The sequence below is a fragment of the Rana temporaria genome, chromosome 8 (assembly GCF_905171775.1).
Source record: "Rana temporaria chromosome 8, aRanTem1.1, whole genome shotgun sequence".
NCBI classification, from domain to species: domain Eukaryota; kingdom Metazoa; phylum Chordata; class Amphibia; order Anura; family Ranidae; genus Rana; species Rana temporaria.
In genome coordinates this window covers 183,412,333-183,427,052 of record NC_053496.1, presented here as the reverse complement: position 1 = coordinate 183,427,052, position 14,720 = coordinate 183,412,333, and the positions used below count along the sequence as shown (strand labels likewise).

At 42.8% G+C, this 14,720-nt stretch overlaps 1 protein-coding gene across 1 annotated transcript in view; it reads right to left on the bottom strand.

Moving 5' to 3' along the window:
* LOC120910599 overlaps nucleotides 1-14,720 on the bottom strand; it is a gene marked incomplete at its 3' end in the record, with an annotated part of 60,884 nt that overhangs the window by 34,978 nt on the left and 11,186 nt on the right. The window contains exons 3-6 of the mRNA XM_040322357.1: nucleotides 12,969-14,096; nucleotides 6,868-9,825; nucleotides 4,172-4,240; nucleotides 70-1,301 (exon numbers count right to left, since the gene is read on the bottom strand). Coding sequence (XP_040178291.1) covers nucleotides 70-1,301; nucleotides 4,172-4,240; nucleotides 6,868-9,825; nucleotides 12,969-14,096 — 5,387 coding nt within the window. The remainder of the gene's footprint in view (nucleotides 1-69; nucleotides 1,302-4,171; nucleotides 4,241-6,867; nucleotides 9,826-12,968; nucleotides 14,097-14,720) is intronic.

Genomic DNA, 14,720 nt, shown 5'->3' with positions numbered 1-14,720 from the left:
TTTTTAGTATGTGTGACGGTTGCACATGAAAATTTAGGCAGTTTTACTACAATACACCCCCTCACTCACTCAGGACAGGAACGTGGCTTCTTCCCCGTGTGTGATCTCTGATGTCTGTAAAGATGGGCCTTCTGTGAAAAACCTTTCCCGCACTCAGGACAGGAATACGGCTTCTCACCCGTGTGCAACCTCTGATGTTTGCTAAGATTCGACTTAACTGAAAAACATTTCCCGCACTCAGGACAGGAATACGGCTTCTCACCCGTGTGCAACTTCTGATGTTTGCTAAGATTCGACTTAACTGAAAAACATTTCCCGCACTCAGGACAGGAATACGGCTTCTCACCTGTGTGCGACATCTGATGTCTCTTAAGATCTGACTTATCTGAAAAACATTTCCCGCACTCAGGACAGGAATATGGCTTCTCACCTGTGTGTGATCTCTGATGCTTATAAAGACTGGACTTATCTAAAAAACATTTCCCACACTCAGAACAGGAATGTGGCTTCTCACCTGTGTGTGATCTCTGATGAGGATAAAGATTGGACTTAGATGTAAAACATTTTCCGCACTCATCACAGGAATACGGCTTCTCACCCGTGTGCGACCTCTGATGTGTGTCAAGAAGCCACTTAACTGAAAAACATTTCCCGCACTTATCACAGGAATACGGCTTCTCACCCGTGTGCGACATCTGATGTCTGTCAAGATATGACTTAACTGAAAAACATTTCCCGCACTCAGGACAGAAATATGGCTTCTCACTCGTGTGCAACCTCTGATGTTTGCTAAGACTCGTCTTAACTGAAAAACATTTCCCGCACTCAAAACAGGAATATGGCTTCTCACCCGTGTGCGACATCTGATGTCTGTCAAGATATGACTTAACTGAAAAACATTTCCCGCACTCAGGACAGGAATATGGCTTCTCACCTGTGTGTGATCTCTGATGAGGATAAAGACTGGACTTAGCTGTAAAACATTTTCCGCACTCATCACAGGAATACGGCTTCTCACCCGTGTGAGACCTCTGATGTGTGTCAAGAAGCGACTTAACTGCAAAACATTTCCCACATTCAGGACAGGAATACGGCTTCTCACCCGTGTGAGACCTCTGATGTGTGACAAGTTTTGATTTTTTTATAAAACATTTCCCGCACTCAGAACAGGAATGTGGCTTCTCACCTGTATGAATTTTTTTATGAACAGTAAGACCAGACTTTAAACGGAAACACTTCCCGCACTCAGTACAGGAAAACCTCTTGTCTGTTGGAAGGACGGCACCGTCCCTCACAGTCTTAGGTTCCTCAGGATAAGAGGAATACGATGGTCCGGCACCGTCCCGCACAGTCTGAGGTTCCTCAGGATAAGAGGAATACGATGGTCCGGCACCGTCCCGCACAGTCTGAGGTTCCTCAGGATAAGAGGAATACGATGGTCCGGCACCGTCCCGCACAGTCTGAGGTTCCTCAGGATAAGAGGAATACGATGGTCCGGCACCGTCCCGCACAGTCTGAGGTTCCTCAGGATAAGAGGAATACGATAGTCCGGCACCGTCCCGCACAGTCTGAGGTTCCTCAGGATAAGAGGAATACGATGGTCCGGCACCGTCCCGCACAGTCTGAGGTTCCTCGGGATAAGAGGAATACGATGGTCCGGCACCGTCCCGCACAGTCTGAGGTTCCTCAGGATAAGAGGAATAAGATGGTCCATCTACACTGTGTGGTGTCGGATGGACATGTGAGGTAGTCGGGTTTTCTCCTGGACTATACTGTGTGATGTCCTCATCTTCTACTTTACAGTCTGGAGACAAAGTGAGACAATCCTCTGAGGTTTTCCTCATCTCCCGTCCATCTACTAAAATAGAAATACAAAGATTATTACTAGACATGAGCTGATTGGTTCCCCTAAACCAGGACTCCGCCCACACCAGGCAGCTTTGTCGCTGAGGATCTTACAATTCCCCCCTCAAGGTAACTAGTAAATGGGTCCTCTGATCTCCTACCAGATCATTTCTTTATTTATGGACCTTAGTCAGAGAGTGAGGAAACAACGAGAACTGTCTTTTATAGGAGTGACAGTGATGAGGGGGATTATAGGACGAGTGTTCCCTCCCCCTCTATCACTCATTGCCATCTTCCCAACACAAGAAGTCCTGCACTTCCTTATTTAGTCCATGATTTAGTCATGAATAACATCGGGCTGAGCCCCACCAGAGGTCAGAGAGTGAGGATGGGGGAGAACAACCAAGATGAAGACTGGACTGATCCTGAAGACCATTTCATTGGGTTATTGACTCCTCCCTCATTATCACTTTCTGTTTAAAGATTCCAAAGTTGGAGGATGTTATCACATTATTATCTACATGTAAAAGTCTGTGCTCCAATCACATCATCTGATATAAAATGTCCAGCTGGTAGGAAATGGGTGTAACAAAAGAGAGAATACATATTATGTGTATATATAGCAGAGGGGAGAGAGAATGAGTCAGGACTATGTAATGTACAACATATTGTATAAGATACAACAGATAGGACTATATAGAATCAGAATTATGTAATGTACGACATAGAGTATATAGTGAAGGGTCAGGAGTATGTAATGTACAATATAAATTATATAGTGAAGGGTCAGGATTCATAATATTGATGTTCAGTAATCAGTGGTGGATGAATCGATTACTGGAGACAAGTTGCAGAGATCCCACACCGCTGCCTCCCATCTCCTGAGACTGCACTCAGTGACTTGGGTCTGAGACTATACAGACATATCCCTCCACCCGGCACAGACATCAAATAACAGAGCAAGTAACCCGGGTGAATTGCAAAGATAATGATCCTGCTATACCCTGGCATGGGGCAGAAGACCCAAGACACATGCCACTGGTGCCTAGGTTGAACAATGCCTATAGTGAGAGTCAACATTTTGCTGCCAACTGAACCCCAGAATCTCCATAAATCCAGTCTAGAGACATAAATTGTGTCTGCAGCACAGAGAAGGAATATTATCCGAGAGAAATACAGGAATACAGGACGGGGAACACAGCTCAGGAAAGTGACCAGGGGATTACAGGCTGATATCACCCAGTCCCCGCCCTACTCTGGACCAATCAGTGAGCAGTATAGGTGGAGGAATGGATTTAATGTTAATGACCCACCTGTGCTGATCTCTGTAGGAGTGTCCTCCTCTATAAATGTCCCCGTTATTCCATCCTCCTCCATGGACTGCTGATCATCCCTCACATACGTCTCTTCTTCTTCTGATTTCACCTCAAATTCTATATCGATTGGATCTCCACTCTAAACCAAGAAAATGAGAGAGAATATCATCTGTAAGATAAAAGCTTTAATATTGTGACATCACATAAGAAATCCACACATCGTCTCCATAAGTCTGTGTTTTACAATCTCCATCCCACCAACCTTGTAATATTGAGGGATGGTGTGACCTTCCTGTGTGGAATCACGGGAATACCGAGGACGGGGACATCTCTCTGGTTGGTTTCTGTAGCTGGATGATTCCTCCATGGTGTCCTGGTACAGATCTTTGTGTTCTTCCTCCATCACCCCATCCTCATCTTCCTCCTCTTTTATCTCTTCTTTAACCTCAACTTTAGAATCTCTCAGGTTTTCACTCTGAATATATAATAAAAATGACATCAATGGTAACAATGCAGATAATGTACAGATCCTAATGATACTATCAGTGATTGTTCCTCATCTACCTGATGATGGTGGGGGATGGTGTGACCTTCCTGTGTGGAATCCCGGGAATACAGAGGACGGGGACATCTCTCTGATGGGTTTCTGTAGCTGGATGACTCCACCATGGTGTCCTGGTACAGATCTTTGTGTCCTTTTGGAAACTCCTCCATCACCCTATCCTCATCATCCTCCTCTTTTATTTCTTCTTTCACCTCAACTTTAGGAGCTCTCAGGTTTCCATTCTGAATATATGATAAAAATGACATCAATGGTAACAATGTAGATAATGTACAGATCCTAAGGATACTATCAGTGATTGTTCCTCATCTACCTGATGATGGTGGGGGGTGGTGTGACCTTCCTGTGTGGAATCCCGGGAATACAGAGGACGGGGACATCTCTCTGGTGGGTTCCTGGTATTAGGTGGCTCCATCATATCCTTGTGTCCTGAAAGCTCCTTCATTACACCATATTCCTCGTCCTCTTGCTTGTACTCTTCTTTAATAACACTATTATAATCCTCAAGGTTTCCACTCTGAATATATAATAAAACATTTATTGTAACAAACATGATTGTGTATAAATCATAACTACTAATAATTGTGATATGGCGATTTTTATCTATCTCACTTATACACTTAATAATACATGAATTAAGTGAGTACAACTTTGTCTATATGAGAACCAACCAATGCAGTTGCAGCTATAACCAATAAAATCAGTAACGAATGATAACTTGTAAAACTGATAAGAATCTAATTTATTTATACAGAAAAGAAACCAGGGCTGTGGAGTCGGTAGATAAATGTTCCGACTCCGACTCCTCAGTTTTATGTACTTCCGACTCCGACTCCTCTGTATTAATATGCAAATGTATTTTATACATTCCTTGAGGGAAAGAAACGCAACCTACCACAGGACTACTGGCTGGGAAGCCAACAGACTACTGTATTGCACAGTTTAAGCAAAAGGCAAACACAATGAAAACAATCAAGTGGCTGGATAGTAGCAGCAGGCATAAACATCAGGAACAGGATCTTTACCAGTTCAAAAATACAAACCACATTATTTGGTTGTTTTAGAACAAAAACAAAGCTTATCTATAATGAACCAAAAACAAAATCTGTAAAACCTAGAAATGGTTTATATTAATCTTGAAATGTAGTTCTAGGCTTAGCAAATGCAAATCAATTCAATGTGGAGTTCTAAGGAAGAGAATTGCCTCTGCCAGATCCTCTTTCATAGAGGCTCTTAAGTCAGACTTTATTATTTTTAGGGCTGAAAATAATCTTTCGACACTGACTTGGGTGGGTGGCATTGCAGTAACTATTCTGGCCACATCACTAACGATCTCTGGATAAACAAGGATGGCTTCTTCAACAGTAAGTTTTGATGAGCGATCATACTTTTCAACTTCTTTTAGTGCTTTATAAAACTCCTGTTGGAATTTTTTTATTTGGACACTTACTGGTTCTCTAACATGCGTTCCCTGTAAAAGCAGAACACAACACTATGGAAAGTATAAGTATTGCAGCTCCAAATTGGGCGGTGCGTGCCATATAGTGAAGCACATGAAAAGCATGCTTCTTCACGGTCACTTAACGTGTTCGTTTTGCGGTTACGTGAGGCACTGCATGCATTGGTCTTTATTCTTACAGTAGAGAAGTCATTAATTATAACTTTTTGTGAATTGGGAAATTTAAACTTGCTCTTTTTTTTTTTATTTCCAATCTAAATTTAGTAGGAGTCGGAGTCAGTGCATTGTTTGCCGACTCCGACTCCAGGTACCCAAAATTTCCCCCGACTCCGACTCCGAGACTCCGACTCCACAGCCCTGAAAGAAACGCTAGAATAATCAAATATTACCAAATAAACAGCCTCAACGTCTTCTCCAAGGTTATGGAGAAAGCAGTAGTACAACAGCTACAACACCATTTGGACACCCACAAAATACTGGACCCACTACAATCGGGTTTCCGTCCAGGTCACGGGACGGAAACAGCACTTATCAAAATATGGGATGACGTTCTCGAAGCAGCAGACGAAGGAGATTCATGCCTTCTGATACTGCTTGACCTAAGTGCTGCCTTTGACACAGTAGACCACAAAATGTTGCTGACTCGCCTCACAGAAGTAGCCAGAGTTGCAGACTCGGATCTACCCTGGTTCACATCATTCCTGGAAAATCGATCCCAGACAGTAAAACTGTACCGTGCCGTGTCATGCGGAGTCCCTCAAGGATCACCCCTGTCGCCCATACTATTTAACATCTATCTCCGCCCTCTCCTCAAAATGATCAATAACCAGGACCTACTCTACCATTCCTACGCCGACGACACTCAACTTTACTTTCGTATTAGCAACAAAAAGGACCAATACCTCGGACTAGAACAATGTCTCACTTCTATAGACAACTAGATGACGGAGAGTCACCTTAAACTCAATGGATCAAAAACAGAACTCCTGCTCCACGCAAACCGAAATAGACTTTCTAGGACAACATGGACGCCACCGCCCATCTTTGGAAAAACCATCACCAAAGTCAAAATTCATTTTTTTTTTTTTTTTTTTTATAAATTCTTTATTTTTCATTTTTCCTCATTTCACAATTCCATAAGAACAGGGATATTATCATATCAGAAAACAAAAGCCAACAATCAAACCACTATACTTTATATTTGTTCCTGACCTATCTCTAAGCTTAACTGCTTCTAGCACATATACTACCATATGAATCAAAAATGATTCCTCGTTCTTCTTATTTCCTATTCCCCCGGGACATTTAACCTGTCCTCTCTCTGTTTAAGGAATTGAGAAACCCAATCTCCCTCTCACCCACCCCGACGTCCGGACCCCTTGTCCAAAAAACCTTCCCGAGCCCGGGCAAAAAAAAAAAAAAAAAAAAAAAAAAAAAAAAAAAAAAAAAAAAACAATACTTTCAGTTCCTCCCTCTCCCCCCCCCTACTCCCCTCGTTCCCTATACCTATCATAGGGGGCCCATATCTCCCTATACTTCCCCTCCTGTTCCCTCAGAGCCATCGTGAGATTTTCCATACATTGGATTTCCCTGATTTTTTCATGCCATTGAGGTCTACTTGGTGAACACGTGCTCTTCCATAAAGCTGGAATGCAAGCTCTAGCTGTTATTAGTAAGTGTTTTACCAAAGATTTTTTGTACTTAACTACTGATATAGGGATGTCCAACAACAGGTAGACCGCTGGATTCTCTCCAAGAGACATTTCAGTTATCTCTTCTATTTCCTCAGACACCATCCTCCAAAATTCTTTCACTCCTTCACAGTTCCAAAAAATATGTATCAGAGTTCCTTCTTCTTTTGAACATCGCCAACAAAGATTTGACGCTTGTGGAAAAATTTGGTTTAAAACTTCCGGGGTCCTATACCACCTACTCAGGATCTTATATCCTCCCTCCTGGTATTTGGATGCTAGAGAGGCTTTATGATTAAACTCAAAAATTTTTCCCTTCTGGTTCTCTGTAAAAGTTACCCCTAGATCTCTCTCCCAAGCATGTATAAAGCCTATTTCTTGTGGAGCTTTAAGTTCATTTACCAGGGAATAAAATATTGATAACGAGTGTCTCATCGCCTCTCCCTTAAGACACAATTTCTCAAATTCCGACAAACTCGTCCTCACTGTTGTCTGGCTCTGTATTGATCGCAGGAACCCCCTTAGCTGTCTTCGCCTGAATGGTTCTAGAACCTCCGCTAGTTCGCTTTCAATTTCCTCCCATGTCATTACCCGATTTTCCTTCTGAAAGTGAATCAATCTGGTTTTGCCTTGTCTTTTTAAATTCTCGAACCCTGGGTCGTTTATACCCGGCATAAATGCCGGGTTTCCCAGGACCGGAGTCAGAGGATTTGCTTCTGTTTCATCATTTGATTTTCTAAATACTTTTTTCACCACATTAATTGTCGTCCCTATTGTTGGATGCTTTTTAACTGATTGTGGTAAAATGGATTTAGAAAGCCAAATTAGTCCTTCCAACGGTATTTCTATCATTGCCTGTTCTAAGAGAATCCATGGTTTAATCTTCGGGGTAGCACACCAATCAAGAACTCTTGACAAATGTACAGCCTCATAGTATGCGAGTGGATCTGGGAAACCTATGCCCCCTTTTTCTTTAGGTAAAGTTAAGATATCTCTTCTGACTCTGGCTGGTTTCCCTGCCCATATGAATCCCGCAAACTTCATTCTAATCTCTTTCAAGAACCCTTGAGGTATACTGGTAGGGAGTGTCTGTAATAGATATAATATCCTAGGCATTGCATTCATCTTTATAATATTGACCCTGCCAAACCAGGTAAAAACCTCCTTATCCCATTTCTGTAAATCACGTTTTATTTGCCTTGTCAACGGTGCTAAATTAAGCTCTAAGATTCTATTTAGTTTCTTCGGGATTTTAGTCCCCAGATATCCAATATGAGAATTTGTCCATTTAAATGAAAAAGAGGCGGCTAATTGTCGTTGTTGTACCATATTCATCTCCACCCCCATTGCCTCCGACTTGTCATAGTTTACTTTAAAATTTGATAGCACGCCATATTCAGCAATCTCAGCTAGCAATGGGGGAAGAGATAAAACAGGTTCCGTAAGAGAAAACATCAAATCATCCGCAAAAGCAGCTAACTTGTATGTTCCTCCCTTTACACAGATGCCTCTAATATCGGTATTCATCCTTATCGTCCTCAGAAAGGGTTCAAGTGTCAAAATAAAAATAATTGGTGACAGGGGACAGCCTTGCCGCGTCCCATTCCGTATCTCAAAGGGTTCCGACATCGTCTCGTTTATCTTTATTCTAGCTTTTGGCTGTGAATATAGGCTCATAACCCATCTTTGCATCCCCTCCCCCAAGCCGATATATTTTATAATTGCTTTTAAGAATTTCCAGTCGACCCTATCAAACGCTTTTTCAGCGTCGGTGGATACCAGAACTAGTGTTTTCTTGGATACCTGGGAGAGATGGATCGCATTAATCACCCGCATCGTATTTTCCCTGCCTTCCCTTCCTGGGGTAAATCCCACCTGATCTTGGTGTATCAAATCAGGGATATGTGGTAATATTCTATTTGCTAGAATTTTTGTAAAGATCTTCAAGTCAACGTTTAATAACGATATAGGGCGATAATTGGAACATAATGTTAAATCTTTTCCCTCCTTGGGTATCACCGCTATATGTGCCATAAGGGCTTCCTCCGGTATCCCCTGTCCTTCTCTTATCGCGTTATAAGCTTTTAAAAATCTTGGCATCAATTTTTCTGCATAGGTCCGATAGTAAAAGAGGGTAAACCCGTCGGGGCCGGGGGCTTTACCTGTCTTTAGCAGTTTGAGAGTATTTGTGAATTCTTCGGCCGTGATCGGCCCTTCCATATCTCTCCCAATTTCCTCTGCCAATTTCGGCATTCCCGCCTTCTCTATATATTCCTTTATCTTCTCCTCCTGCCTACTCCTCTTTCCTGTATCCCTCTCTTCTTTTAATTGATATAATTTCGTATAATAATTTTTAAATACTTTTGCAATTTCTTGTGAGGATTTCACTATCCTATCTCCTGTTGTTTTGATGCCATCTATATGATTTTGGTTCCTCGTTTCTCTTAAAGCCCTCGCTAGCATTCTACTCGGCTTATTGCCATATTCATAGAAGGCACGTTTACCTCTTTTTAGTGAGGCTTTTGCATTGTCTGTTAGTAACAGATTTAGTTCCTCTCGTGTCTGCCTCAGCTTCTCCTCAATCTGAATAGCCAACGTTTTTTTATGTACATTTTCTAATTTACGAATTTCTCCCAATAATGTTTCTATCTGTCTCCCTATCTTACGTTTCCTTTGTGTTCCCATTGAGATTAAAATCCCTCTCATAAAGCATTTATGCGTTTCCCAAATACAGCTAGGCGACACCTCTCCCACCTCATTATCAGAAAAGAACCCTTCCATTTCCTGCACTATTTTTTCCTCATATTCTGGGTCTTTCAGAAGGGACTCGTTTATTTTCCAGTGCCACTCGCGCGCTACCGGTTCTCCCCATTCCAGTTTACAATTTGTTGGTGAGTGATCAGAGATTGTAAATGATCCAATGGAGGCCTCCACAATATTCTGTAAAATATTCTGTGATATAAATATATAGTCTATTCGGGAATATGTTTTATGTTTGGCTGAAAAAAAGGTATAGTCTCTCTCATGGGTATGACTAGTCCTCCAACTATCTACCACCTGTATCTTCTGTAGCAAACGCTTTGCTTTACTTAATTTGCTATATGATAGGTGTGATGTTCCCTTAGATGTATCTAAGATAGGGTCTAGGGCCATATTTAAATCCCCTGCCAATATGATTCTTCCTTCTGCATTCAACTGAATCACATTAATGTATTTCTCCAACGCTGCAATCTGTCCTTCATTAGGCATATAGACATTAACCAGAGTTACTTTCTGGTCGTTTAGGTATCCTTTTACTATAAGTAAACGCCCTTCCTCATCCTGAATTACCTTTAATTCTTTCCATCTAATTGTCTTTGATAACATAATTGCCACCCCCTTCGTCTTTGTTGTCGATGAGGAACTCTGATAGACTATTGGAAATCTATGATTGCCCAGTTTTGGGTTTTTATTTTTCTTAAAATGAGTCTCTTGGAGAAAGACGACCTGTGTCTTTAGTCTCCATAGTTCTGCTAACAATTTAGCTCTTTTCTCAGGGTTATTTAACCCTTTTACATTATAAGACATCAAATTGATCTTAGCCATTTTAAAATCTCACTCACGTGGCTCCTTGGGAAACTAATAGAGGTGCCCAATGAGGAAATAAAGGGCTAAAAGATAAGGGAGTCCCCCCCAAAAGAGGGAGAGAAAACGGGCGAGAGAGGGGAGAGGGAGGAGAAACGAGAGAGAGGAAGGAGAGAAAAAAAAAAAAAAAAAAAAAAAAAAAAAAAAAAAAAAAAAAAAAAAATGTATATTTTCTCTAGTCCTTCAAACCGGTTGGTCCCCTAGGATCCCAGTGAGGACAAAAAAAAAAAAAAAAAAAAAAAAAAAAAAAAAAAAAAAAAAATATTAAGCGTCTCCGACTTCCCTCCACACGGAGGAGAGGCGCTTTAGTGGGCTAAGGTGTGTGAGCACCGAGGAGAGTCACGCCCTGTTGTAAGTCCGGGTGCGTTTCCCTGAGTTACCCCTTTCAGTCCCCTCCACCCCTCAATTCTGGTCGAGCACACGAGAAATGGGATATCCCCCCCTTCATAGAGACCTTACCGCTTAGATATATTCAATTGTATACATATACTATATAAGCACCTTTTAGACATATAAATCTCTGTCTAACTGTCTACCATTTAGAGGTAAGAATTCCTTTTCTCTTTCTCTCTTTTCCCCCCCTTCCCTGTCTCCACTCTCCTTCACCTTTTAAACCCCTCTTTAACATGTTACCCCCAACGTACTTCTAAACTCCCCCCCTCTCCCCTCTCTCTCTCCTAACCTCCTACCCCATATCTTAACTCTTTATGTCTGTCCCCCCTTCTTGTATCTCCACCAAGAAAGGAGAAAGAAAGAAGAAGATTCCATTCCCCTTTCCCTTCCCTTACTCTTGCCTCTTCCTTCTTCCTTCGTTTTCCTACTAGGTCTTCTTATTAGGCCCCTATTATCCCCAACACTCTCTCACCCACTCTTACCCTCCCCACCTACCCCTATACCATCGTCCCTTACCCCTTACCCTTCCCTCCCACCTCTATATCCTATTCCAAAAAAAATATCATGGCCTATTGGCCTTTAGTGTTTCAAAGTGTGTAGATGTGAATGTGTCAGCCTTTTATTGGAACTCCTCTAATCAAAAAAAAAAAAAAAAAAAAAAAAAAAAATCCCCTTATTTATAGACTCAGTGTGTCTTATATTATACCTTCCCTGATCTTTAAATCAAACAGATCTAGGGTTCTAGTGACAAAGTGACTTAGTGAGGCCCCCCCCCCAAAAAAACCGTTCTCCTCAAAACGCCCCCCACCCCCCTTCTTTTCCCTTTTTTTTTTTTTTTTTCCCTTTTTCTTTTCCTTTCCCGATACAACTCCCCCTCCCCACCCCTCCCCTCACAAACCCCCCCCTTAAACCCCCCCCCAAAAAAAAAAAAAAGAGTGTGGCTGGAGATACTGGCCTACTAGCCCACCTATTTTCTGGATCTTTCCTCTGTCATTTCCCTAGTGCTCTATTTCCCCCATAACAGACCCACCTCATGGAGGAGGAGAAAAGGGAACATCTATAAGTTTATACACATATATACACATATATACACATATGATCGGGCCAATAAAGCCCCGTCACTCAAAAATATTCCACTCTTAACTTATAACCTTCCCCTCATGGGGATAGTACCTTCCCTCCCAAACCAAGTCCGAGTGTTCCCAAAAAAGATTTTCCAAAAAGGAAAAAAAAAAAAAAAACAGTCAGATATGGGTATGAGCCTCAAGAATCACCTACGAACAAAAAAAAAAAAAAAAAAAGGATATACTCTCCAGTAGGCCTCCCCCCAGATGGGTCCGACAGAGACACAGAGAGAGTGAGAGAGTGCCAAAAAAGGAAGTAAAAATGAAAAAAGGGGAGAAAAAAAAAAAAAAAGACACATAAAAATACACTTTCCCTTGAGAGGGGTCATCTTCCATAGGTCTCTCCATCTCCTCTTTCTCTTCAGAATCAAGGTGGGGAACTCCCCCATGTCCTCTACTGTCTTACCCCTTTTAACCTTCCCTTACCACAGTTTATCTAGGCTCTCTTTCAGCTGTGACTGGCAGCTCTAACCAGTTAGGGACTGCTATTGATGTTGACCCCAGAAATTCAAAAAGCGCTGGGAGCTGGGACGGTTCTCTTAGATTAAAATTCCTTCCCTCTTTTTTCACATTGACGGCCAACGGAAACCCCCATCTGTATATGGCTCCTTGACCGCGGATATGTTCTAGTAGGGGCCTTAACAAACGCCGTCGTGCTTTAGTTTGCCAACATAAATCCGGAAATATTTGTATATTCGCCCCCTCCCAGATCACCGGTCCTTCTTTCCATGCTTCCCTGAGAATTTCTTCTTTTTCTCTATAGAAGTGTATACGACATAACACATCACGAGGGTTAGTCTGATCTGGATTCCTTGTTGTTGGGACCTTATGTACCCTGTCTAGCTCCAAAGGGGAGCCTGAGCTTTTTTTTTTTTAAATTTTATTAAAGATGGCCAAAGCTGCTTCCCTTAACGCTGCCCCCTCACAACTTTCTGGTATTCCTTTTATGCGTACATTATTCCTTCTACTTCTGTTATCTGCCTCTTCAGCATTTAACTGCAATCTGACCAGCTGCTGTTGCTGTTTCTCCCACTTTTCCTCTAGTACCCCCAATCTGAAGTCCACGACCACTTGTTGCTCCTCCAATATGCCCACTTTTTGCTCCCCCACCCCCACCTTTATCCGGACTTCTTCCAACTCTTCTTTCCACGTACTCATCATTAATGTTAACATTTTCTGAATATCGTCTCTGGTTGGGAGAGCCTGAATAAGCCTGCTTAACTGGCGCATATCCGGTATCAGCTCTAGTTCAGATGTGTCCCCCGTATCGGGCATACTCTGTACATTCTGTATGCTAGACTGCATGACTTCTTCTGATGTATGCTCGCTCTCTTTAGAACTTAATAATTCATCATTTGTTGCGCCCTTCTCCCTCTGATTTAGAGGTGGGGATGGTGCAGGGGATGGTGCAGGGGATGTAGGGGTTGTAGACATTAGTGCTACTACAGATGGTGCCTTTGTATACTCTCTGAACCCCTTATTCATATCCCCCGCTGTATTGTCCGCTATTTCCAGCAAAGCAGACCGTAACAGTATAGGTGTTTCAAAAGTACCTTTATTCCACGCTGTTGCTCCTGAGGCCACCTCCGTCCACCCCTCCACTGGGGATCTCTCAGTCTCACCTATATTGCACAAGTCAACTGTGTTGTTCACCGCTCTGACCACCGAGGTGGCTGGGCTAAGGACTGATTCTGATACAGTTACCAACTCCTCATCAGCAGACCACTGTTGTCCTTTTATCACCGGCAGATCTGGAACAGTTACAGATACCAGTGTATTCTGAGTCGCTGTTACCGCTGCAGCCTTGAGGAGACTTTCAGATATTGATTCCCTTCTCAGCGCCCTACTTCCGACGGCTTCCTCCTGCTGCTCCCCTCCCCTCCTCACCGTCATGTAGCGTGTGATGTATGAGTGGCAGGGAGCTTGAACACCTCCTACGCGTCTTCCTTGGCTCTTTCCCCGCCGCGACATCAGCTGTTTGGAACCTCCGTCGGGTACTGCGCTCTCCACCCGCTCACCGCCGACTTTCGATAGGGGTATGAGGGTGTCGGAACCGTCGTTCAGGTACTGCACTCTCCTCCCCTGCACACCGCAAACTTTCAATGGGGGTTGGAAGGGGTAGAGGGGTCCCGAAACTGTCGATCTCCTGCTTGCAACGCACCACGGACTCAGAGCTCTCTCCTCACTAGCGTGCGTTCACTCCTCCATGCTCACACCACCGTCCCGGAAAAAAAAAACCAAAATTCATTTTTGACTCTGACATGACAATGGATGCACAAATACGATCAGTAGTCAGCGGATCCCACCATCTTCTCCGTCTACTACGAAGACTCGTTCCCTTCATCCCAAAAGAAGACACAGCAATAGTGGTTGGAACAATTATCAACTTCAGGCTCGACTATGCAAACACCCTCTACCTCGGACTCCCAAAATACCAGATTGCTCAGTTACAAGTCGTCCTGAACACGGCGGCACGACTGGTAACAGAAAAAAAAAACCCTGGGAATCAATCACTCCCTTCCCGAGATCCCTCCATTGGCTGGCCGTAAAAAGACCGAGTCACATTTAAGGCCCTCTGCCTGATGCACAAATGTGTACAAGGAATCGCCCCCCAATATTTATGTGAGAAAATAAAATACCATAACCCCAATCATGTCCTTCGATCAACTAACCAAAATCTACTACAAATCCCCAAGGTCTGGTACA